General features: G+C 41.8%; 2 protein-coding genes and 1 long non-coding RNA gene across 6 annotated transcripts in view; 1 reads left to right on the top strand and 2 right to left on the bottom strand.

Annotated features, from left to right (window-relative positions):
- The window catches only part of mprip (myosin phosphatase Rho interacting protein), a 40,026-nt gene extending 22,067 nt beyond the window's left edge, over positions 1-17,959 (bottom strand). For 2 of the 4 annotated variants that reach the window (XM_052070964.1, XM_052070963.1), the window contains exons 1-7: positions 16,946-17,959; positions 8,163-8,240; positions 6,974-7,039; positions 2,200-2,351; positions 2,045-2,129; positions 1,747-1,921; positions 602-1,037 (exon numbers count right to left, since the gene is read on the bottom strand). In XM_052070964.1, coding sequence (XP_051926924.1) covers positions 602-1,037; positions 1,747-1,921; positions 2,045-2,129; positions 2,200-2,351; positions 6,974-7,039; positions 8,163-8,240; positions 16,946-17,068 — 1,115 coding nt within the window. In that variant the 5' untranslated portion in view covers positions 17,069-17,959. The remainder of the gene's footprint in view (positions 1-601; positions 1,038-1,746; positions 1,922-2,044; positions 2,130-2,199; positions 2,352-6,973; positions 7,040-8,162; positions 8,241-16,945) is intronic. The other 2 variants (XM_052070965.1, XM_052070966.1) reach the window with 1 other exon arrangement.
- LOC127604348 (uncharacterized) lies at positions 8,533-9,770 on the bottom strand. The gene is made up of 2 exons (XR_007963282.1): positions 9,307-9,770; positions 8,533-9,184 (listed from the first exon to the last, which is right to left on the bottom strand). It is a non-coding gene; the product is annotated as an uncharacterized LOC127604348 (long non-coding RNA).
- A 1,360-nt stretch (positions 17,960-19,319) lies between the features above and the next one.
- dhrs7cb (dehydrogenase/reductase (SDR family) member 7Cb) lies at positions 19,320-25,334 on the top strand. The gene is given in 10 exon segments (XM_052071260.1): positions 19,320-19,492; positions 20,752-20,908; positions 21,053-21,088; positions 21,091-21,164; positions 22,167-22,268; positions 22,270-22,381; positions 22,463-22,523; positions 22,525-22,553; positions 24,692-24,853; positions 24,962-25,334. Coding segments are annotated over 9 exon segments (939 nt in total). The 5' UTR covers positions 19,320-19,492; positions 20,752-20,754; the 3' UTR covers positions 25,171-25,334.
- The last annotated feature ends 742 nt before the right edge of the window (positions 25,335-26,076 follow it).

Genomic DNA, 26,076 nt, shown 5'->3' with positions numbered 1-26,076 from the left:
TGTGGGTCTGTGCGTTTACATCCGACATCAAATTTGCGACAGTGAAAAACCCCGTTGTGAAATTTTTTTGCTGCAAACATGATTTCGTTGTAGAGGAGTTTCACTGTATAGCACTGTATACTATTAATTTGATGGTTTAAAAAAACGAGGCCCAATTGAAATGAAAGGGTGCATTACTCAACACATTTTAACAGACACAAAGCATCTAATTATTCATTATTTCTTGTTATACGGAATCATCGATAGCCAGTAAGTCATGAGAGGACATTGTTTAAGAGCACACTTAAAGTTACGGTAAGAATCACAGGACACTGAGCCACTCTGCCACCCTGGCAACAGCGGCTGTGGGACTTTTTGGAGGGCCGAAAAGATTCTATTGTCTTTTGGGCCAGGACTGTGCTTTTCAGTGCATACGTGCGTAATAACTCGTCCAATTGACTTGACAGCATCTATCAAAGACTCAATCAATTAATCAAACTCATCTGTTGATGCAGTGGATACACTGCAACGGAAAAAAGATGGGAGGGGTGTTCACAGTTCCTGGCGAGTGCCCAGAGTTCCTGCTGTCGAAAATGTGCCGAGGGAAGAAGAGGACACTGACCTCCTCTCGGGGCTGAGAACAGCCTCCCTCTCATGCCTTTCAGGGCTCCTAAACCTGCTCCTCTTCTCTGCCTTTCTCGCTTCTGCTTCCAGCCTTCGGGATCGAGGCGTGTCGTGGTGGCTGTACGAGTGGTTCCCTCTCTGGGGAGCCGGGTGACTCTCAGTGCTGGTCACCGTGCTGCCGCTGGCATCGGAGTCCAGGGAGCTGACCGAGCCACTGATGTGAGAGCCATTGGATAGCAGTGAGCTGCCAGAGGGGAAGGGGTCACTGGGAGCAGGAGAAAGGCAGCGGGGTACACCGCCCAGGCTGGAACAAGAGCCTGTCGGGGAAAGGAGGTCACTGGGCGGCTGCGGCACAGAGCCGTGCAGGGCCAGGCTACCCTGATCCACTTCGTCGCCATTCACTGAGCCTGCGTCAGACCCCTGTCGACATTCACCTACAAAACAGGAAAATGAATCAATGAACACCTTGTCACCGGGAATCAAACCAACTTGATCACCGGTGAAGATATTGCCAGTAATTTAGGACTCTGTGCTATCTGCCAGGACAGAATGTTGTTCGTTTAAAACTGCAGGCTGTTGATCATGACCTTTCTTCCGCAATTCCATATTTACAAAACAGAATGCTCCGTATGCAAAAAATACTCAGAGGGTGCGGGAAGGGCATAACAGGGTAGGTGTATGATGAGAGCAAACACTGAGAACAAGAAGTGAAGAGAAAACACGTCAATATTTGATGAGCACTTTGTATACTCCCCTCTGGAACATTGAGGCCAATTCGAGAAAACAGAAACACGTTGCGGAAAGCAGATGTTGCCAGACATATTAACCCTTTCGGGGACAGCGGTTACTACAGTGGACAGCTTATCGTGTTCTTGGGTTACAGGGTGCATGAAAGTGTTGAACATACATTCATAGTGCAAGCTGGAAACGCTGTGAGACGCTGCCGCAATGTTTCTGTCACGACTGTTTGTACATGGGCTCATTGATAATAATGATAATAATAATGAAGTGGAATTTCACTTCGCAGTTCAAAATTAATTCATTGCAGAACTGGGTTTGAAAGAAAATACAGTGCACCTGCATCCACTAATTTTTCTTTTCTTTATATATCACATGCAACATTTTAAAACGTGTTATTTTTGCCTGTTGGGTGTGGCGGTGGGGAGCCTAAAGGCAGCTCAGCAGGGGCCCATACTGTGGCACCTTCAGCCTCTCTTTGGTTGAGCTCTTCCTGCCAGATGATGGAACTGGAATCTGGAACTTTCTCTGCCTCTGGGATACCTGAGCCAGTCACTGCTACCTTGGCTGGCCCTGGCTCCTGTCGGGTGGCGGGTATATAAAAGCAAGACTTGTTTGTTATGGAAATGAAAGCAGCAACCGTATCACCAAATCAGTTGTCCCTTTGCCAAGAAAGTGCTACATCGAGAGTGAGGAGGCCTACCTGGGAGGTTGTAGGCTCCACCTTACGCTTCTTCTTCTGGTTCTGCTTATTGGTGCGGGGATACACAACGAGCTGCTCAGTCCACCTGAATGGACGATTGACAAGTGTGATTTTTACACCTCATCCCTCCGAACAGAGACATCAAAACAACATACCCATGAATGATCTCTTTATTCTCCCCCCTTATGAAGTACTCCTGTTCTGGGGTGATGATGCACAAGGAGTTCTTCTGGCCAGTCTTCGGTTCCGCGTCGACGACATCCATACATTGGTTCATATTCACTGTGCCCTGAGGCAGCGTACTTGGCTAAAGGAGAACAAACAAGCAAACGGTCACTGTTGTGTTTGGTAAGCCAATAAGAATGCCGACTAAGTTGACATTTTATCACTGGATGCGCCCCCAAAATATAAAACATGAACAAATATGGAAATAGTTGAAACAAGAACTGGGCCAGGAAGGGGCGCCTGGCCAACAGTAGTGATTAACTATGAAAAATACACATTTTAAAGAAAGCATGCTTCGGGGTCACAGAATGTTTCATTTTTCATCAGTCTTTTCAGTTTCACGAGCAGATGTCAGGATAAATCACATTTGCGTCTCTTATCATCAGATTACCACGGCAACCGCACAACTCATTTCAACTGTGGCACAAATAGGGAGGGGGGACGCCAAAATAAAGCTGCTTTGGGAGTGTGATCATTGGGTCTGCTTTTAAAACATTCTACAGTACGGGAGCCTCGAAAACATGCCAACAAAGATCCAGTCAATAAAGCTGCCAACTGTTTTGACACATCGATGTTTTGGTGGAACAGGATAATACGATAAACGTAATGTTTGAGATGATAGCACCAAACCCAACAACCTTTCTGTGAGTCTGCTCGAAAATCCTGTGGCTCTGTTATCAGGCTTTGTCGGGCTATGGCGGCTACAGATGTAAAACAGGTGCTGGGTCGTTTTTCAGCTCCTTTTAAGGCCACTGAACACAGATCAAGCTTTATTAAGATCTGCCTGAAACCCCCCTGGGGGCTGCCAAATATGGCAATTACACACCGCCTCTTTAGAACTCCGACCCTATGGAAGAATTTCCTGTACTTGAAAGAAACAGTTGAGCCCGAAAAGAAGTAGCGGTAGCTGTCAAGTGTATGGAAGACTTCAGTTCAACTAAGTCAGGAAAAGAGTGTATTTCCATCGCGTGCGCTGCCATTTTGTGGTTGTTTTTCACCCTTTTCACAAATGAAATTCACAACGCTGAAAAGTAGACACAAACTTGCTTACTGCTTCTTGAAAAGATATTATCACGCACCACAGAAAATGACAGCCACACTAAACATATCACAAATGGCCATTGGAGACCTTTTTTGACCAACACTTAGAAAAATGTATGATAAATGTATCTTTAAAATAGTAAAGCCTAAATCGACAGCGCCCCTGATGGTTGCAACGAAGCAGTTTTGCCTCAATTGCGTCAAAATATCAATAATAAACTCAACAAAATCAGCACAATTTTTGACCGTTCATTGGGTAAGTCAGGGGTGTCAAACAAATTTTTGTTGCGGGCCACATTTTAGTTACCGTTTCCCTTGGAGGGCCGTTATGACTGAAACCATATCGAGAAATCAAGAATAACGGTTGATTAAACTCCTGTTTAAGTTCCTGTCATGAGGGGTTTGGTAACAAGAAAATGCTTAGAATATCTGTCTTATTTATAACATATGAGAGTTAAATTTTTTGGTAGACATTTTAGAAAGCATTGTGGAAGTTGACATGTGTGATCTGCTTTTGGGGGCCACATAAAATCATGTGGCGGGCCAGATCTGGCCCCCGGGCCTTGAGTTTGACACCTGTGGTTTAAGTAATCAATGCAAAAAAAAAAAAAAAAAGTGAAGAATAATTCATTGTGCGTGTCAGTTTATATGGAAGTTTACGTGCAGTAGTGTGGCGAATGTCTGCCATTGGCCAAAAAACTAAACAAAAGACGAATAAAAGAATAAAACAACATCAAAAGAGGAGGAAGATAAAAAAAATCCAGAGTAGTTTTTAAGTATTCAGTCCAACTTGGTATTAAAACTCTCTTTTCACAACTACCAAGTAAATTACTGTAAAGCTGATGAGATGACATATATTTTTAATTTGTTATCATTGCAGCCAGACTCAAAGGTAAAAATAAAAGACAGAAAAAGTGATTAAGACTGCATGAAGAAATGTAACCAAGGCTTGCCTTTAAAACGGTGTCTCCAATCCATCAATGATAAATCCTGCAGGACACTTTTACAGGCTGAGCCAAAGGCAAGTCTCAAGCGTCAACCAAATCAGGCTGTGGACAGAACACTGTTTTTTGTTTGTTTGTTTGTGTTTTAATATGGTGGCCTCACAGTAATGTTCATGACGGAAACGGACCGTCACGTTTATGATCCGAATTTGTGAATACGATGCACTGACATTATTCTGAACATTTCTGTTACATGAGCACCCGAGCATCAGCTGAGCTGCTCTCTGCGGCAGGCCATGTGCGGAATGTCCACGTCTGAAGCATATTGAACGTTTTCTTCTGGGGTTTCGAGGGGCTCGAACTCCCCTTTTTTTCCTTGCATGCTGGGGGCTGTCGGCTCACTACAGTGACCAAATAAGGGCAGTGGGAGAGGAATGCTGCTTTCAACGGGAGAGCATCTTTCCTTCCATTCGTTGTGAAAAAGACTCCGGTTTTGAAAGAGGTCATTGCTTCAGTTCGCGTACTGCTATCGACCGGCTGAAAAATAACAGGTGATGTAATCGACCTTTAATCTGTAAAATGATACAGATGTTCAAACCACTGACAAGGGAAACAAGGCACTCCTCCGACCTGGCTTTGGGTAAAACAAGCTATGACAAACGAGCCTTGGTGGAGTAAATTCCTTGATGAAACCAGATTAAAAGAACATGAACAGAACTCTACGACTCTCGATCTTTCTGCTGTCCACTAAATAAAAATCATGGTCGCCGGGTCCAGTTATAGTGGTGAGTTGCGGTCTGCTGTAAGAATCGAGATATGACATGATTCGGAGAGGGCGAAAGGTCAACTTCAAGCTGGTGCTCCACACAACTAAGTTACGGTATTGTTTTGGAGTGATCCCTACTACGTGATTTGGACACCATGAAACATCTATTGTTTGATATATCGGCACGTCTTTATATTGTGGATTTTTCTTCAAGTTTATGGGCAACTTGTACAAACAGAACATTAATATTAAAATCTATCAAGAGAGACGTGCACCAGATTTACAAGAGCAGAAAGAAAATTTCCATCTCTCATTAGAGTTCCTTTTTTTCCTTTTCTTTTTTTTTTTTGCTAGTGGGGGCATCCTGTTTCTTTTCCTCCGCGAAGTAAGATACTCGATCGGGATTTCTTGTCATTTAGAGCGGGGGTGCTCAATCGCGATTGTTACTGTACACTGCACCCCCTAAGAATCCTATCAGTTTCACTTTTACAAAGTAAAATTACATTAAAAAATACATTTTTTAAAAAAAATTCTCAATTAGTTCGTTTCATCTGCAACTCACCGATGGCACTGGCAAAGAATGAAAATATGGAGTGCCAGGAAAACATTTTAAAATGAAAATAAAAGTAGAGAACAACAGGCTGAATGATTGTACGATACGCATGTTACATGACGCATAAACAACGAACGGAGAATGTGCCTGGGATGTTTACATAACATATAGAGTTATTCAGATAACTAAAGCATAAAGAACATGCTAACACGTTTCCCAAACCAGCAGTGTGTCACTCCAAATCACTAAATCCAATGAAAGCTTCATCCTCTGTGTCAGTTTTCAACAAATCCGCCAACATCGGAAATAGAAGATACGGCGCTTCCTCTTCTATGTCGCTTACGTCAAGACTCATCGTCAACACAGGCCTTAGAGCGCCCTCTTGCGGTTCAATGTGAAAATAACTGACTTATAGTCCGGAAAATACGGTAAGCCTTTGCAATTTTCTCTCACAGGATGGCTAAAGATTCTCTATCGATCCTTCCAGCCACCCCACTATTAACTGTCAAAGCATAATCATTTCTACTATCATCTTTGCTATGCAGAACATCGATGAAATTTGATGAAGAGCAATAAATGATATTGTTTTGTGTTTTTTGTAATTGTAAAGTGTCCTTGGGTGTCTTGAAAGGCGCTTATAAATAAAATGTATTATTATTATTATTATAATTTAAAGAAAACTGTGGATGGGTGTGGTGTAAGAAATCTCAACTGGTCCCAATGGAGGACTGAGTCATTGGGCAAACACGGATGAGCCTGATGACAAATAGACCATTAAATGTGCCGTTATGTGCGCTCTGAGGATTTGGAGAGTTCCTATCTTAGGGGTCCAGAGTATGAAGCAGCCATTTTCCTGACCCAGTTTTCCTGCTTTGTGGAATAGATGAAAAGGCTCGAGGACAATGAGGCTTGCTCGTTTTGGAATCATTGTTACAATGAGAGGAAAACACAATTGCACACCGGCCTGGGTGTCACTGGAAACAGAGTGGAAACATGCATGCGTTATTGTCGTCGCTGGCACACAAATGTGACTTCATAACATCTACATTTTCTAGTCTGACCATGAAGAAACTGTGCGTTCATTTGAACCCTTTCATGCACAAATAATGGATAACCTGTAACCTGATAAGCTCCACTGTAGTAACCGCTGTCCCATAAAGGGCTAAACATAGACACGTTCATAAACTAATACTCGATAATGGTTTAGCGCGGCCCATTAGTACAAGAAAGTCCAGATATTTAAAATTGATTTATTTTATGCAAACTGTGAGCTCTTAGTGTTTCCACTCAACCCTGACCAGCCAGTTTGTGGCGCGCAACCCATGTCAGGACTACTTTTTCCACACTACCACAAACGTTGTTTATCTGGGTTCTATCGAGATGGGTGTTTCAGTACTTACTGATTCATCCAGGGCAAAGCGCAGACAACCATGTTCGTACAGAACGAAAAATCGCCGTTGCCATTTCTGTTGGGGGGAAAATGAGAATATTATTGAAATGACGACATACATAATAATGGCTTTGGATCAGCAGTAGATTTTAACTTGACAAGGCCGAGCCTGAATAACTTGTTGCTCGTGATTGTGATTATAGGTTATCTTATCCAACAAAATAATTTGTTCAACAGTTTTTTTTGGCGTGAAAAACACTAATACTGTTACAGTGAATGTGTTGGACCACCAAAGTTCCCTGATGCCGTTTCGACTGGGCCAAGTACACATTTCTTAAATGAATACAATAAAATCAACATGTTCTCGCTTTTGTCTTATTATTTAATATTCTGATTTTTTCCACTGAAATTGATGAATGATCATTGGCATCTTTTTTTCTGTGCTGCACACACACCCAAAAATGTCAAATGTTAAATATTGGGTTCGATTGTACACTGGGGGGGGGGGGGGGGAACTCTGGAAAAAAAGCAACAACAACAAAAAAAAAGTGCAAACGACACAGTAGTAGTATTTTCTTAAAGGCTTAAATCAAGTTCTAAAGACGCTGCACGTGAAATAATCATTGAAGCTTATCGTTTTTATTCGTATTTTTTATTCGTGGTGTTACTCTTCCCAAATTTGCATTCAAGTAAAAACAATTGTGAATGCTCTGCCACCCCCCCAGCATTATCCAGCCCTCACGGTGCCCAATCTTTTGGCTTTTGATGACGTATAGGTCGGATGAGCGCCACCTGAGCATCCATACTGCAGCCGCATCGGATACCTATCCAATTAGGCGCCATTAAAAAAAAAAAAGTCTGATACATGGCCAAAGAGAAGCTTTCTCCAAACAACCCTGAACCAACGACTGAGCTTGGTGGCTGTGGCATCGTGCTCAGGGGACTATTTTGCTGTGTACACAGGGTGGAATAATGAAGGAGAACAAACTCACCACAATGACCACTAATTGTTAAATGTGACTTCGTAAAAAAATGTTTGTGCTCGTCACAATGGTTTCATCATGGTGACAGTTGCACATTTGGAATTAATTTGTGAGGGGAAAAAAAGCAAAATCTGCTTGTGATTTACCTTTGACGTTTGTGTAGAACACGGCTGAAATCGGATTTTATGAACCTTCAAATACAGTGCACGCACTTACCCGCGAACGCTGCATCGGATTGTCAAAGTCTGTTCCCTCAGGAGCCAAGCACAACCATCCACCATAAATCGGCTTAGCCTGTAAACAAGGGAAGAGAGAGAGAGAGAGAGAGAGAGAGAGAGAGAGAGAGAGAGAGAGAGAGAGAGAGAGAGAGAGAGAGAGAGAAAAAAAGAGCCATTTAGGTAATAATTAAAACTTGGTAAGAGTATGCAAGCTGAGGGGGATGGGAGACGGAGAGACGGTGTAAATATCCGAGAAGCCTTTTGGGCTCCAGATGTTGCAGCTGCCCTTGCGTTGCATTTCGAAGCCGCACAAACCAGCAGAGCTTTGAGTGTAATCAACTCTGTTTGATGAAATGTTTAGGAGCCTCTTTCTTTCCCCCCAGTTTCACCAGGGGCAAACGAGAACCCGTATGATGAATCGAGTTACTGGTGGCATACTTAAAATAAACAAAATACATCTCACCATATGCTCAGGATTCTACTTGTGGACTCGTTTGACCACAGATTTACTTCATCCGATACTTCAAAAGATGTGTGAATTCCATTAAGCCTTGCTCAACAAGCAATTATGATGACAACACCTGCTCAATCACTCACCCAAAAAAAAAAACATCTTAGACCGGGAGTGGGCAATTACAGTACTCGAGGGCCGGTATCCTGGATGTTTGTCTCCCTGTTCTCTGATTCAAATGAGTTCTTCCGCAAGTTCGTCAGAAGCTGGATAACAATCCTGATCGTTTGAATCGGGGTGTAATCATAACTTGATTATAATACCGGGTGCTGTGTGCTACGTGTCAACCACATGCCTTGCCAAGAGCCTATACATATCTTGCTTAAACTTGTAAAGGTTGCGTCAGAGTGAAATGAAACGCAAGGACCTAACCCGGGGGTTGGCAACCTGGGGCTCTGGAGCTGCATGCAGCTTGTCAGCGCCGCCCCAGTGGCTCCTTTGGAGCTTTTTCAAAAATTCTTGAAAAAGGAAAAAAATGGGGGAGGGAATTATTTGTTTTAATATGGTTCCTGTAGGAGGACAAACATGATACAAACATTCTTAACGTTTTCAGATGCCGTAAAAATGTGTAGAATAAGTTTGAAATTTCAACATTTCTGTCAACTAAGATTTGCGTCATAGCCTGCGACACACGTTTCTATTACCAGGACGGGATGCCAGGCAGGTGGCTGCTGTTATTAAAAAAAAGGTGTTTTATGTACAATTCACCCAGTGTACTGGCAAAGAATGGGAATCCGGAGGGCCAAGAGAAGCATGTTTAAACGGTACACGTTAGCTACGATAGTTAACACGCTGCAAAAGTTTGTCGCATGCCTCGTTCATCGTAGCGGCCGTTATGGCTGTTGCTCATTTTGGCATGCGTGTAAGTGCGTGCGTATGCGTAGGTGTGCGGTAAACGGGTCGATCGCGGGAGGTTGGTTGATCGAGAAAAAGACAATTTAGTCATTTTGATAGTAGGCTAATAAAGCAAATATAGATATGCACAGCACGTGTTGGCTGCATTATAAGGCTTTTAATTTTTTGTGGCTCCAGACATAATTGTTTTGTTTTTTTGTTTTTTCTTTGGTCCAATATGGCTCTATAAACATTTTGGGTGGAAGAGAGTCCAACCCCTCTCGAGAGAACTGGTACCAGAACCCCGAGGCTGTGTGTGGAGGCAAGTCCGACTATATCCAGTCGGAAGGACGCTGTTAGGGTCCACTATCCGTCGACTGTCTGTACGGGCTTTCGGTCATACCACCGATGTCAGAGTTGGTCGCATTGCCGGCAGTAAGTCGGAATCGTTTCCAGTGGAGGTAGGACTCCGCCAAGGCTGCCCTTTGTCGCCGATTCTGTTCATAACCTTTATGGACAGAATTTCTAGGCGCAGCCGAAGCGTTGAGGGGGTCCGTTTTGGGGGCCTCAGTATTTCATCCCTGCTTTTTGCAGATGATGTGGTGCTGTTGGCTCCTTCAAACGGGGCTCTCCAACTCTCACTGGAGCGTTTCGCAGCCGAGTGTGAAGCGGTTGGGATGAAAATCAGCACCTCCAAATCTGAAACCATGGTCCTCAGTCGGAAAAGGGTGGAGTGCCCCCTCCGGGTCGGGGAGGAGATCTTACCCCAAGTGGAGGAGTTCAAGTATCTTGGGGTCTTGTTCACGAGTGGGGGTAGGAGGGAGCGGGAGATCGACAGGCGGATCGGTGCAGCGTCTGCTGTGATGCGGACGTTGTATCGGTCTGTCGTGGTGAAGAAGGAGCTGAGCCAAAAGGCGAAGCTCTCAATTTACCGGTCGATCTACGTCCCAACCCTCACCTATGGTCACGAGCTATGGGTCGTGAGCGAAAGAACGAGATCCCGGATACAAGCGGCTGAAATGAGTTTTCTTCGCAGGGTGTCCGGGCTCTCCCTTAGAGATAAGGTGAGAAGCTCAGTCATCCGGGAGGGGCTCAGAGTCGAGCCGCTTCTCCTCCACATCGAGAGGAGCCAGATGAGGTGGCTTGGGCATCTGATTCGGATGCCTCCTGAGCGCCTCCCCGGTGAGGTGTTCCGGTCATGTCCCACCGGGAGGAGACCCAGAGGAAGACCCAGGACACGCTGGAGAGACTATGTCACCCAGCTGGCCTGGGAACGCCTCGGGATCCCCCAGGGAGAGCTGGAAGAAGTAGCTAGGGAGAGGGAAGTCTGGGCTTCCCTGCTAAAGCTGTTGCCCCCGCGACCCGGCCCTGGATAAGCGGTAGATGATGGATGGATGGATGGATGGAAACATTTTGGGTTGCAGACCCCTGACCTAACCTGACCTGACGGCATTATGTAGCGAATTTGTGTTGTAAAATGCATCCCATACAAATCATTCATTATCACTCGGTGGTTTACAATTGGCCACGGTGGTTCAAGGGTGGGGATGTGAGCAGTGAGCCAATTTTTTGCAGAAATGATGACGACAAAAAGTTCCCAAACAATAGCTAGCGTTCAAGTCATAAAATGTCTGGAAACAGCCAACAAACAATACATAATAAAACAAGAACCACGCTATATGAATGTGTCAACCAACTGTGATAACTTTCGAGATATCCTTTTTTGCTTTGCGGAGAGGAGAGGTTTAAGCTGCAGTACAAAAACGGCCTACATTATGATACAAGCCTAGTCTGCTCGAAATCTTTCATCAGTCATCCAGCTCTGGCAGCAGAGCTGCGGTTGACACATTAACCAAGCCGTAGCTTGTTCATTTGATGACATACTGCAGACCCGGGGCATCCCAAAAATTCTCTCCAGTGATTATATGTTCGGCAGTTTTAACCATCCATGGGACACCCAGGAAAGTTTAAAGTAGAAGCTGATAATAAGACGCTGTTAACATAACATCGTGCTGCCTATGATGAAAGAGGCTGGAAGAGTTCAGCTTGATGCAAGGAATTACAGGGTACACAGAATTTTAATTCAATTTAAAAAACCAGGACAAATAGAGTTTCCTCCCTTTATTTATAAAAGCTTTTTGGATTATGTGGTAAAGTTTAAGAGACTAAAAACCCGCAGAAAAAATATTTCGTGTACTTGAACCCCTTAGAGGACATAACCTCATTTTCATGAATGCCGTATCGAGAGTGGGACAAAAACTCATTCAAACAGCCCCACAACTGGTAAACCCAAGACAAACTTTACTTAGTCGGGCAAACCAACAGCTAAATAATAATTATCACTGTTTTTGATTAAATCACCAAGCATAAACTGAGCAGTATGCCAGTGGGTACACATTTGAAGAAGACCTCGCAGAAAGTTACACATTTCTGCACAGTCTCCAACCCTGACTCAACTTGAGACAACAATAAGAACATAATTCTAGTACTTTAGACAAAAAGTTGGTTTATTTTGTCATCACAGAAGTCATATAGGCTTTCCTTAACCACAGGGCACACTACAGGCATGCAATAGCGAAGCAGCGATCTCTCTCTCTTCCACACTCGCGTGTCTAAGCTTGTTTATCCTCAATGAACCAAAGTGTGACTTGTAGGTAGCATGTAAGTAATCTGGAATCACAGACACCACATGAAAAAGTGGCAGAAATAGGGACACAACTTTGTCTTGTATATTATCATGAAGCTCGCTGCATCGCGGTTCATCTTTCGTACTCCTGGTAGTGTACTGTACTTTGTACTATTTGAAGCAATCATTTTTTTTTTTTGTTTATTTTTCATAGTGCACAACCAAGTGAATTAAAATTAAAATCAAATGAAATGCACCTTTAGTGGAGTAACACTTTGTTCCACACCAAGTCAGGGAGCACTAAGCTTGACTGGATGTAGACAAAGCATAACTCAGATTCAGAGATGGTTTACTCGGCTGCAGTTCTAACAAAAATATGCCTGTGTGTAATGTTGTACTGCATGTTTTTGCTGAACATGCTAAAAACCAAGTAAAAAAAAGTCTCATAAATTTGAGAAACCACAGAGAAAAATGTTTTTAACAAGCCAATTTGATTGAGAAAAAAAAAACATTGCCAAGTACTGTATTTTACGGAGAGAAGCATAAATCCCATCAGTCCAAAAATGCCTCATTAGGAAGAAAAAAAAATACACTAAGGTATAAGTTTCTCTGGGTATAAATCGTATTTTGAGGGGGAAATTTATTTTTAAAAAACTGAGACCGAGAACAGTACAGCTCAGTTTGCACCAAAAAGCCCTGTTCCCTAAAAGTGGGTGCCTTCGGAAATAAGGTCAAACCATGCACTGCTTCACCCCTGTTCAGTTATTCAAAGCCTGGTGCGTCAGGCAGTACAGATGAAAAGAGTTCAAGCATGAGCTGCTGATTGCTTTATAACATAGGCTGCGTTCGGAAATTAATGGGAGGGGAGCGTGCTCTGCCTCTCTGAACACACACACACGCGCGCACACACATGCACGCACTCAAAGTGGTGCTGGGGCATTTCTGAACGCAACCAGTGCTGACAGCAGATAACGATGGAGTTTTTTTTTTTCTTTTTAGTTTAAAATGGCTTACCGAAACCAGAAATCCGCATCACATTTTGACCAAGGGTAGAATCCTGATTATTGCGACTTTTCGACTTTAAATTGTCACTTTATGTCAAACGTGACATTTTTTTTGGGGGGGGGGGGCACTAAATGTCATGTATGCAAGAAAAAAAAATGGCATCAATATCCTGCCTAAGGAGCATGGTTGAGGGAGCATCTTGGTATGGGAGTGTTTTGCTTATTCAGGGCCTGGACAACTTGCTATCAGTAATCCATCTATTTTCCGATCCGCTTTATCCTCACAAGGGTCGTGGGGGGTGCTGGAGCCTATCCCAGCTGTCTTGGGTCAATAGGCGGGGGACACCCTGAACCGGTTGCCAGCCAATCGCAGGGCACACATAGACGAACAACCATCTAAGCTCACACTCGCACGTAGGGACAATTTAGTGTGTTCAATCAGCCTGCCATGGAAAAAATAATTCACATTATTATGAATATATTCTGTACAGTACACTGATTAATATTAGTTTTGTGGAATATTAATTTAAAATGAATCCAGCAGTTTTCAGCCACTCAAGGAAGAAGATGACATTTTATTTATTTAATATTATTATTTTTTTTTAAATGACAGCAAAGTGCCGCTGGGCTTGCACTGCGCACGTAACAGCACACCTGTTTTCTGCGTTTGGTCACATGACGCTCGCAATCTGGGCCCAAGGGCATCGTGACATCAATTTTAGTCGACAGCGGGGAGGAGGGGCTTGTGGGTGGGGGGCTCCTTGCATGACTGAAAACTGGTGGATTAATCTGCTTTATTATTATTTCACAAAGGCACGATTAATCAGAATTCTTTTTCTAGACATGTGGGGGTACGTCGTTTAGTACAAAGTCCCATTTCTATTAAACATTTAAAAAAAAAAAAATTAGTGAACAGACGACCTCTCAAATTATTGTGAGCATCTTTTTTGCTGCTGCAATGATAGCAGAATGTATTCCCACCAGACTTGTAGCGTGGAATCTTCTTTATTCCTGAATTTAGTATTAATGCAATACCGTGAGCTTTCTCATGATTATCGCAATGATTGCCGATTGATACCGTGATAAAACCAAACCGTGTGGTTTAGATGTTGTGATATTCCTAAAGATGAGTAATTTTAATGGTAGATTTATGCCATGAAAGAGGGAGACAAGGAAATGCCATATTAAAAAAAAGCCCAAATGGACTGATGATGGACTCACAAAATCAATGATAACAGCAATTATATACTGTAGTTCTCTTTCTATGGAATATCTACTTCATTTATGGTATTGAGACTAGTATTTTCTTTCTTTTGCATATTCATTATCCTGTTCGGTGACACGGTGGAGCCACAGCATATCCAAGCCAATTTTGGGTGGTATACATCCAACTACCAGTCAAATTACAGGGTTTAGAGACATGCAACCATTCCAACTCACGCTAATGGACAACTTCAATCTCAATAAAGGAAGACGTTACTTGAAAAGAGCCCACACAAACACAAAAATATGAAGGTCAGTCACTTAAGAATAATCGGAATGATAAGCATCCCAACAACAACAACAACAAAAAAATAATCATTGAAACATTTGGTCCAGATTGCATTTATATTCTCGATTATCTTCCAACCTAAATTGAAAAGCAGCCACTAAGACCTCTCCTCCCATTTCCCAAACCCACATACTTCCTTTCTCTCCACGTGACTTGGTCTCCCACTCATCGAATCCCATCGCATCCCTGCAGGCCCTCTACCCACCTCTCCCACACACGTCAACTTGAGCCAGACAGCATTCTCCATCACTGTCCAGCCACCCATCTCCTTCGCCCTGGCTGTGTGATCGATCCCACAAAGCCCAACTGAAAGCAAAGAGCTGCCAAGTTAGGAAAAAAAAAAGTAACCAAGTGAAAAGGGAGACAGAAAGGTGGAATTTGCGGAGGCATTATAACTCATTTTGAAACACTCAGACTGTAATAAAAGCACTTCTCCAGAGTCCACCCCCGACAGTTGATCTTTTTTTTCGAGCATTCCAGCACACGTCATTTGTATATGGTACTATCTTTTCATTCAGTGCTCATCTTTTTATATGGCTTTTCCATGTGCAGAGGCTCTCTATCAAAGGGGATTTCTTACAGAGCCTTTCCATCACAATCCAATTTTTTCCCACAGTTTTATCCATATGTGACACGGCTTTAAATGTACATCTTTATAGTTTGTCGTTTGCACGCAATAGCTTTTCAAAAGACAAAAGCTCTGCAGGGAGACCGGCCACAGTTGCATCATGACGCGAGCACGGATGGGTGACGGCCCAGTCCCCCGGAAGGAAAAATTTCCCACTTTGATGGTGACGCACTTACATTTTTTTAAGGCGTTCAAGCACACCTTTCAAAACCATACAAACACATTAAACATGTAAAATAGATTTGAGGGATCAAGATCAATGAATAACACAAAACTATTGTTGTACCAATGTAACGTCTGTGTACGGACTCACGACAACGATGATGAAGCTGCCGTGATACAGTACATTCTGATTTCAACACGGAAATACAGGTGTATTCTTTAACAAACTTGTCATGTGCTGAAACTGGCCTGGTCATGAGCATATCGTACAAGTGCACGTTAGCGAGCCTTTCTACAGTACAACAGTGACTTTTTGTGGTTTGTTTTTGCAGTGCCCCGAGATTGATAGAAATTGATTAATATGGTTAATCCTTATTCCACAGACACAATATTAATCAGGATACCGTGTTTACACAAGTAGGGGCGCATAGAACATATTAGTGGAAAGGAAATCTTTGCCTTGAGTTGACCTCTCCTCCCCACCCAAAAATACATTTTAAAAAATGGAAAGGCATCTTTGTTTCCAATCAGTAAGACTCAAAATGGTCTAAAAGTAGTACCTCAGAGAGGATGACCCCTGTGACAAGACATTTAACACATTCTCTGAATATTTTCAAACAATTTTACAAAAGGATCCAACCAACCAATCATCAACCTCTTTAAAAGTACTGTATGTATATTACCAAACATATTTCAACAGAGATTAGAACAATTGAGTATCACATCATATGTGAAATGCTAACCAGCAGTAAAGTGTTTGCTCCTGAGCATTTGGACGAGGAGAGAAGAGGATGCTGACGTTGCCTTTGCTTTTTGGCACTTAAAGCGTCGTCATGCGCCCATCCTGTATGGCCTCATCATCTGGGATCAATTACAGGACACACCAGAGACTAAACTAATGATCAGAGAGCGAAAGAACAGCTCAAAACATGCCTTGACTGCTGAAGATACTGCCCCAACTTAAATCTTTGCTGATCCTTACAACAAGTCTTACTTCAGCAAACAATTGATCATCTTTTTGTCACGGCAATCACGAGTACTACATCCCCTGGGAACCACACCAAAGGCAAATAGATTACAACAAAGAAACAAAAATCTGGATGTGTCAGGTGAAATTTGAAATGGTGTACAAATGAGTTATCAATTGGTTAGTTGATTTGGCAAATCTTCCATTGTAGAAAGTGCCTTTTGGCTTCATGTCTATTTCTGTAATAAACACTGTTAGACATGAACACATTGTCAATGAAACGGGGTGAGGACTAAGTATAAACAATACATTTAATAGGTTCAACAATGTTGGTCATATACAAATAGTAATTTGCCATTATTGGTTAGAAAAGCAGCCAAAGCCACTATATGGCACTTTATTTTTATTGAGCACAACAAATTATTCAAGTATTAACATTTATATGAAACTAGAAAGGTGGAGCAAAAAAGATTGGCATTAGCGAAAAGAATTCGTACCTGTGTTAAATCCTGATCCGTCAACAGATGCAACTCCCGTGGTTTGAAGCAGTTCTGACATTTGCTTTTGTTGAAAAAGTTCGCCTGGAATTTCCGACAGGAATTTTCTTTCGCGGTAGACATCGTCTTTCACCTTGGTGACGTTCTGCCCGATGTTCTCTGGGTGACTTTAATCAGCAGTGGAATTGTAATCCTGCTGTTTACTTGCCTCTACTGCAACTTTGAAAACGACCCGGTGCTCCCATGCATTTTCCTAAAACAATGACCAAAACCGGCTTCTAATTCTTTTAGAACTTATTCTTATACTGTTCCCTGTCTGGTTGTTTTTGTCCAATCCCTTTTCGCCCAGAAATAATTAGCTGCCATCAAGCCACCCTGCTCATCACTCAATCAGTGATGAATGGTTCTCAGTCAATGGCTCACAACCACAAAAGCGAACGAGAGGAGGCTAATATCCTGTTAGCTCGCCACTAGGTCTCCAAATCAATAACGTGATGGCGTAAGCCACAAAAATAAAGTTAGCACACTTGTAATGCCATCAAACTTCGAAATGGTACTGTCCAACAGGCGACACCTAACTTCCATGTGAAGAAGTGAAATTAAAAAAAAAGAAAAAAAAGGCCTTGCGGTCAGACAGCAGGTTATTATCCCAGTTGCAGGCGTTGGTCCATGCGAAGTTCACCCAGGCTAACTATTAGCCAGCCTGCTCGCTCGAAGAGACGCTAATGCTGTCCTATCCCGGTTGTCGTCTTCACTTATCTTAATAGAAAATGAAAAATGACTTTCACAAACACCAAATGACTCCAGTTGCCTATTGTCTCCAAGATAAAAAAGTCGGCATGCAAAGAGAATACCGCGGAGCCCGTCAATGGCCGTAAAACAAATGTTTTAAGGATTGCTTCCACAACTAGCTTGGCTAGCTGCAGTAGGTTTACAGTATTTTCTTCTTTCCCAAACGGAGCGAGGGGGTTGATGAGGAGCGAGTTGGCTCAAGAGCCTGGAATGCTCGGAAATCTCGCGAGATCTGCTCAACGTCGCCATCCGGAGACAGACCATAGTAGAGTTAGCGTGATAAAATATTATATTCTTTTTTTTTCAAATGAATATTCTATTCTATTTTGTTTAAATCACAAATCTGTTCCTCTTTTCCCCGGGGATGGGAAATTTCAATGCTGGAAGGGGTCACAACTTTTGATCATCGAAACAGGTGTATGACAAAAATGCCATTTTAAATACAGTATGGACAAAATATGTGCACCAGGAACGGCTCCAGGATTTTTTTTTCTCTCCTGGTGCTGAAGGGTGGCTGAGAAAAGAATTTCAGAAATACACGATAGAATATCCAATAAAATGCTGGAGGAGCTTGACCGGATGTATTCGTCCAAAATACGTGGTCTAAACATCATTCATTTTTCATTGTACATTTTCAATGCATGTATAAACGATTTGCTACGCTAACCCAACAACAAAAGTTTGAAGCAAAAAAAAAAAAAAAAACAACAACAACAACAATTCCAGTGCAAAGGGAATAAAAATTAACAGTCAAGGACCTCACAAAATTGCTAAACAAGAAACTAACGTTAAGTGCAAGAACTAATTGTGTACATATTTTCACAAAAATCAACTCATTCAAAATCTTCATATAATTGAGATACTATGTTTGACCTGCCTATTGTTCCAAACCAGCAAATGATTAGGCCTACTCACGTTGCAGTGCAGGGCAATATAATGCTGCATAAGAGGAAGGTAGGAAGTTGGAATTTGCCTTCTCGGATTCCAATAAATTGTTAGTTGTTTTCCCAAGCATTAAAAAAAATTATTTACTTTATTTCTACAAATAAAGGAATATTTCATCTTTGATACAGTTCACCACATGACTTCATGCAGGGAAATAATGGCATATCTTCACGCAGCCAGTTCAAATCACATTGTTACGTAAAGTTCCTTTGGAATAATAATCTAATGTAAAAATTAATAAAGACAGAAAAATATAATCTTTTTATAAAGTTTTTAATCTTGTCATTTAAGTTAGGTGTCTCCATTGGGGTCGTCATTGTCGAGTGAAGTCAGGTTGAAGATGGACAATGTAGTCTGGGTCTTTTTTCACGACTCGGACCTCTCAGAATTAAATTAATAGCAATAAACCGTTTAATGTATGTTGACTTCAAATATGTCTCTAAACATTCAAAGTCTGTTAGAAAAATTCCACAACTGGTTTCACAAATGGGATCTAAATACAAACTAAAAGTTTTGTCCTCTTAAAGTAATCTTCTCTGGAGTATAACACACTCCCCCAGCCTAGGGAACATACCTCAGATAGCTACTGTGCACCATATGTGAGCATTCATGGCTAACTCCAGCCGTGGCTATTATAAGTAACAGGCTCGACTGGACACCAGTGGGTCAGAAAGACAAGAAAGGGTGACGTGAATGGATGATGGATGTCGAGGGAGGAGAAGGGCTGCTGTTACCTAACTAATCTGGAAAAAAACTGCAGCCAGTCCTACTGAGGCATTATCTCTGAACCAAGAATAACAAGGATTACAGGTGCTTTTGTGTGTGTGTGCGTGTGTGTGTGTTTGTGTGTGTGCGTCGTGTTTGTAGCACTTACAAAGTTGTCTAACCCATCAGGGATCCAATCGTCGGGCAGTCAAATTGTGTATGGTCAGAGTTAATGATCAATATTACATTAGTATGTGTATTGAAAAAAATACAAATATTTATTAAGTAAATTATGAAAACAGCATTAATCCAGTGTTTGTAAATGTGATCTTTAGATATCCAATAACAGTATTTAAGAGGTGGCACAGGGCAAGGAATTCTGGGGCAGGAGCTTGTCCAGAATATATTTAGCTGTTCTCATGAAACACACTTTAAAGTGTGCGGGGCATTGCTTTTAAATGGCTCATGTAAAAAACAAAAAAGAAACATTTTGTTAGAAACACAAACACACAAAAAAATTTTAATTTTAGTTGACTTTTTATACAAAAAAAAATTGTATAGATATATATATATGTATATATATACCTATATATATACAGTATATATATTGTATCATTGTTACACATGACCATATTGACCCTGAGTTGGCTAAAATAAACACATTTTTGTTGTATTATATATATTTATATAAATGTATTTGGTCAGTCGGTGTTCATTGGGAAAAAAATTGAATTGTTTTAAGGAGGAGTGTACTGCCTTTTCCAAAATTTAAAAGTGTGCAATGTCCAAAACATATGCGTTACTTGGTGTGTTTTGTTCTTCGTTAATTCAAAAGCAGTGGTTCTTAACCTGGGTTCGATCGAACCCCAGGGGTTCGGTGAATTGGTCTCAGGGGTTCAACGGAGCCTCTGCCATGAAGGGTTAGACACATCCGACTCAAGATGTCAATTAGTTATGACACCTCCGCTTGGCCATCACTGGCTGCAGATGATCACATTACATTGCTTGTCCAATCGGTGCCGTCGGAAATTTAGTTCGCTCACGAGTTAATGTGTGACTGTCGTGATAGTACGTCATGTATTTCTTTTAGAATGTTTTAATACATGCTATGTCGAGCAAAAAAAAAAAACTAAGTGGTCGGACGAATATGTACCACATGGAATCACAAGTTGAGCAACTCTCGTCTCGTACCGGCAAACCTGAAGAAACACTTTTTGAATCAGATTTTTGTTTTTCACTAACGAAGGGTTGGATGAATGTGCATATGAACCGTTTGGGTTCGGTACCGCTAATAAGGTTAAGAACCACTGCTCCAGGTTGTTATTGTTTTGGTCTCACAATGTTACCTCCTCCTTCTTCTACAGAAAATGGTCTTCCCTCCAGTGATGGCATTGCCCCTGCTGATTGTCATGGCGGCAGGGGTATACTACATCTACAATGAGGTCATGCAGTACATGGCCAAGTCTTTAGTGCGGAACAAAGTGGTGGTGATCACTGACGCCGTTTCTGGTGTCGGAAATGGTAGATGATCTCAGTTACTTGACCAAGAAATTTGTTATTAGTTTAAGGAATCACACATTTTTAAGACAATTGAAATGCACATGGTCACTCTCACCATCTCATTACCGTTGTTCTCCTTCGAAACTAATGTCTGTTTTCTCTCAGAGTGCGCTCATCTCTTCCATAAGGGCGGAGCCAGGCTCATCTGTGTGGAGATAATTGGGATAAGCTTGAGTCTTTGTACGACTCTTTGACAAATGAAGCTGACCCCAGCGAGGTGAGGCAAACGCAGTACTTTATTGTATAGATTTGATTATATTTCATCTGTTTGACCGACTTCCTAGTTGAAAAAATAAATGGCATATTAAAGTTGGAAATTTAGGGAAGAAAATTACTTCTGACAAAATTGCGCAACATTAACATTAGGTTAAACAGTTGTATCCTTGTTTTCATCATTATCCTCCACTCTGTCCCCTTCAGCCCCCCCCCCCACCCCCCCACACCACTTCCTACTCTGAAAAACACAATGGCAGGACATCCTCTGTGACAGCAAGCTGTCCTTTATCTTTTACACAGGACTACATGTAGCACAAAAGATGTTAGTAAGTGAGACTTTCCACGGATAGGGGTCAAAATGTTGGATGGATGGAAATGCACAAGAGTACAAGATCATTAAAAAAAAAGAATTGAGAATGTATCAACAAATAAAATAAATATTTAAAATGTTATAATCATGATAGCAAGACACAAGAGATAAAGTGAATGTTGGAATTAAACATCGAACACTTCGACCACATTTCAACAAAGTCTTCAGATTCATTTGGAAACTGTCGCTAACTCCTGTCTTTGTTGTATGACTAATTTTTATTCAATTTAAAGCACTTCATATAAACAAACGGCATTCCTTGAAGGTTCCACCCACCAAGTAGCTGGTTATTGGAGCTGTTAATTACATTTTTATCACAGTATTAAATCCTCAAATATTTTTTTTTTCTCTGTAATTTATCCTTCATTAAAAGTGATGGACTTGGCTGACTTTGTAACAACACAATCACCTCTTTCATTGTCACCGTTTTGCGTGCACTGTCACAGAGTGTAAATTTTTCTTTTTTTGTGATTCCATGCTATGGAGCTGTCCAAGAACGTGGTGTTGTTTTTTTGTGTAATAATATGATACGGTACCACTTTTTTTTCTACTGAATGAGCCTGAGAAACGCTGGCAGCAAGCACACTAAATCAGATCCAGTATATTAAGCAGCAAAATTATGTTTCTTCACAGACCTTTGCCCCCAAACTGGTCATCCTGGACTTTAGTGACATGGAGAGCATGGAGGATATGATGGCTAAAGTGGTGGACTCTTGTGGTGGATGCGTGGACGTCGTTGATTTGTAACAGCAGCATGAAGCTCAAAGCTCCAGTGCAGAGCATTTCCCTAGAACTTGATAGAAACATCATGGACATCAACTACTTTGGCCCAACCACCTTGACCAAAGGTGAGGTGAATGTTCCTAGTGTATTATGTTCACGGCGGTTGTTTTCATCTTCCCATCTCATTCTAATTAATAATGTGGCAGGAATACTTCCCACCATGATTCCAAGAAGATCAGGACATATCATCTTGGTCAACAGCATCAAGAAGATTGGCTGTCCCATTCAGAAGTTCTTGTGAGTTATAAATGATAACAACAGAATATGGGAATACAGTAATTGCAATGTATGTGACATGTATGCATTGCACGTGAAACTGGTACCGCGGGCTTCAATAGGGACTTTCCTGACTTCATCTATTCTTCATAATTAAACAAAAATAAAGCTAAAACATAAGGCGGCCCGGTAGTCCAGTGGTTAGCACGTCGGCTTCACAGTGCAGAGGTACCGGGTTCGATTCCAGCTCCGGGCCTCCCTGCGTGAGTTTGCATGTTCTCCCCGGGCCTGCGTGGGTTTTCTCCGGGTACTCCGGTTTCCTCCCACGTTCCAAAAACATGCATGGCAGGCTGATTGAACTCTCTGAAATTGTCCCTAGGTGTGATTGTGAGTGTGGATGGTTGTTTGTCTCTGTGTGCCCTGTGATTGGCTGGCAACTGATTCAGGGTGTCCCCCGCCTACTGCCTGGAGACGGCTGGGATAGGCTCCAGCACCCCCCGCGACCCTAGTGAGGATCAAGCGGTTCGGAAAATGGATGGATGAATGGATAAAATAAAGCCTCTCGGCATGCGGTTGACAACACCATGTGGGCGTATGTCCCAACAGCAAGTCTCAATTATTCATGGCTCATGTGGAAAATTCAATTGATTGATAATGCGATTTTTACGAATGGTTTATATTATATCTAAGGGGAATAAATCATTTTGGGATGGTCACTTCGGGAAAGAGTCGTTTGGTTTGGAGCGGTCCGATCCGTCAGATGCGCACGACACACGACGTCCAGCAGGGGGGGGAAGACAGCTGGATAATACAACCTGGCAAGTTCATGCCAGTTAGTTAAATTGAGAGACCTGTCAAATAAAATCTTCTCGTCACGCTATACAAGTGAAAGTGAAACATGTTGCATCGTTTACATACAAACGCAGTTGCCTTTTGGTTACTATTTGAGTTGGAGTTATTATTCGTCCATCAACTTCATTTGAATGGTTTTTATACTACTAAAATGTGAGGTTTTTCAGTGCGGGTTGAGGTCCTCCTCTCTGCCTCCACTGCCCTCGCTCAGTCACGAAGGAGGCCTTTTAATAGGCAGCTTGACTCAAGAGTGTACTTCTCTGTGTAAAAATATGATACTGCACGGCCCCTGTCATAAAATCAGTGCCGTCTGGCCCGCAGGTTAGTCGCAATGGAACACGTGTTGCATTGACTGAGGTCTCGTAGACTGGTGAGTGATGTTTCATAGAGTACTGCTTCCCTCTAGTGGCTAAATGAGTAATAGCATTTAGACACTAGAGGGCATCACTCCGTGTCTATATTGACTGATATGTCATATTTCAAATGATCCTTGCAGTTGTGGATATGTGTATTGCTTGTTCATTTCCCTGTTGTTCGAGTCAAAGGTTTTGTGACTATTGAAAAGTCACGGTGATACATTTTATGTTTCAAATCAATCCATTTGCACTCAGGAGACTTCTGTTTAAGAAAAAGTCAAGCGAATAGGCAGCTGCATGTGATATACCTGTTTCAAATGAACCAAAAGAAATTCTTAAGATTGTTGAAATTAAAATCAAAATGGAAATGTGAAACAGACTGGCTTACTAAAATTTGTTGAACAATATTGTTGTTCAATGTAAAGAATGTCAGCCAAGGTCGGCCCCCCAACATTTTACCACATAAAATATGGCCCCCTTGGCAAAAAGTTTGGACACCCCTGATCTAGTGAGAGGCTGGGAAAATACTGATGCAACGGCGTGCGAGCTGTGAAATCTGATTGGTGAAAGAAACAATCTCATTGCTCATATATAATGTACTTTAATTTACATTGTCCAACATAACCAATTATCAAGGTCATTGGCAGATTAGATTGGCGTGGCAGCACATTGAGGCTGAAACCCAATTTCAATGTTGACCACCACTGCTTCGATCACATGGGCAAAATAATCACACTTGTCATCTGATTGGTGGTTCTACACATCTTTTATTTAGTGACATGAAGGAATTTGGAAGATTGATCATTCCGGTGGGATATGTAAATGCACAGAAGGCTTCAGAAATGACATTCTTTGAAATCCTACTGTGGGCATGCTATAAAAAAAAGTTATAAAAGTATGTCCTCATGCATGTGCAATAGGGTCGGTGTGTCTTGTCTTTGCATCAATCAGATGCAGCTTCTAAGCATGCAGTGCAGGCCTTCTTTGACTGCCTCCGGGCTGAGGTGGAGGAGTATGGGATCACCGTGAGCACCATCAGTCACACTTTCATCGATTCCACTGTTCCCTCATCTCCAGAGAAGCATGCCTCCAAGCCAAACAGCTTGGCTGCATGTGAGTAGATAAACAGGTTACCGCGTGACAATAGTTCAGTGGAAACTCCACCTAATTATTTCCAAAGCAACGTGGTTTGTACTGTGCTTGCTCTGCTACTGTGTATAGTCGTTGCCAACCAGCTGGCCCACGGAGTGCGTCCTTCAGTCCTGGCCGATGAGATTATGCGAACGGTGAACCGGAAGAGAAAGGAAGTTGTGCTGTCTCACCCCATTCCCAGGGTGGCAGTTTACCTCCGATCTTTGCTACCCTCTTTTCTCTTTGCTGTCCTGGGTGCTGGAGTGAAGGACTCTGTCTTGGCTGAGCAGATGGAGTAGCGGAATGACCGAAGAAAATAACACAAAGAGCATTCAAGTTTTTTTTTTTTTTTTGCTTTGATGAAATGCAATGAGTGATTTGTATCTTGCAAAATAAATAAAACAAAATAGAGCCTCTTCCCATTAAAATAAACTCTATAGGGGGTCAAATAATTGTAAATCTATCACATATGTCTGTCTGTCAATACTGTAAATATTGTACTGGATCAACAATCTAAAGTTCACAATTTTTTTTTCTCAGAAAATCCCAACGAAGGATACAACTGAAATAGTATGCACAGATATTTCCTGGATGTTTTTAACGAACCACTAGGTGGCAGCAAAGCGTTTCCCTTATTAAGTGTACTGAAATGCTAATATTATTGGTTCACGTCGAACGTGGAGTTATATAATACATAGTGCAGGTATTCTTTGAAACATAATAGTGATTTATCCCAATGTTAGTTTAAAATTTAATTTTCTTATGTTTGGTGGATTTCAATCGTTGCTCTCATTGCACATTTATCGCGATAACATGAAACAAACAACATCAACAAAAACATGGAGTCATTTTTTTTTCATCAATACGATGATTTTCGTCAACAACGTTCACCCCCATCGGAAATGTATACAACTAATATCAGAGTAATTATCTGTCATTGATCATACATTTCATCAGACTGTTCTGGAATTATTCTATTGCAAAGGTGACAATTTTAGGATAATGCTTTAATTGTAATTAACTGTAAATTTCCCCACTATGGGACAAATAAAGGATATCTTATCTTATCTTAGTTCTTAGTGATGTCTGATGATTCCTTATATGGAACATTTATCCTATTGATGCTCCTTATAATGCATGTCTGACTGCAACTCATATATGTTCCTGTGTATGTGTGTGTGTGTGTGTGTGTGTGTGTGTGTGTG

This window comes from Hippocampus zosterae, chromosome 7 (assembly GCF_025434085.1).
Source record: "Hippocampus zosterae strain Florida chromosome 7, ASM2543408v3, whole genome shotgun sequence".
In the NCBI taxonomy this organism is placed as follows: domain Eukaryota; kingdom Metazoa; phylum Chordata; class Actinopteri; order Syngnathiformes; family Syngnathidae; genus Hippocampus; species Hippocampus zosterae.
Note: the sequence above shows the minus strand (reverse complement) of the source record. Positions and strands in the feature narration are given on the sequence as shown.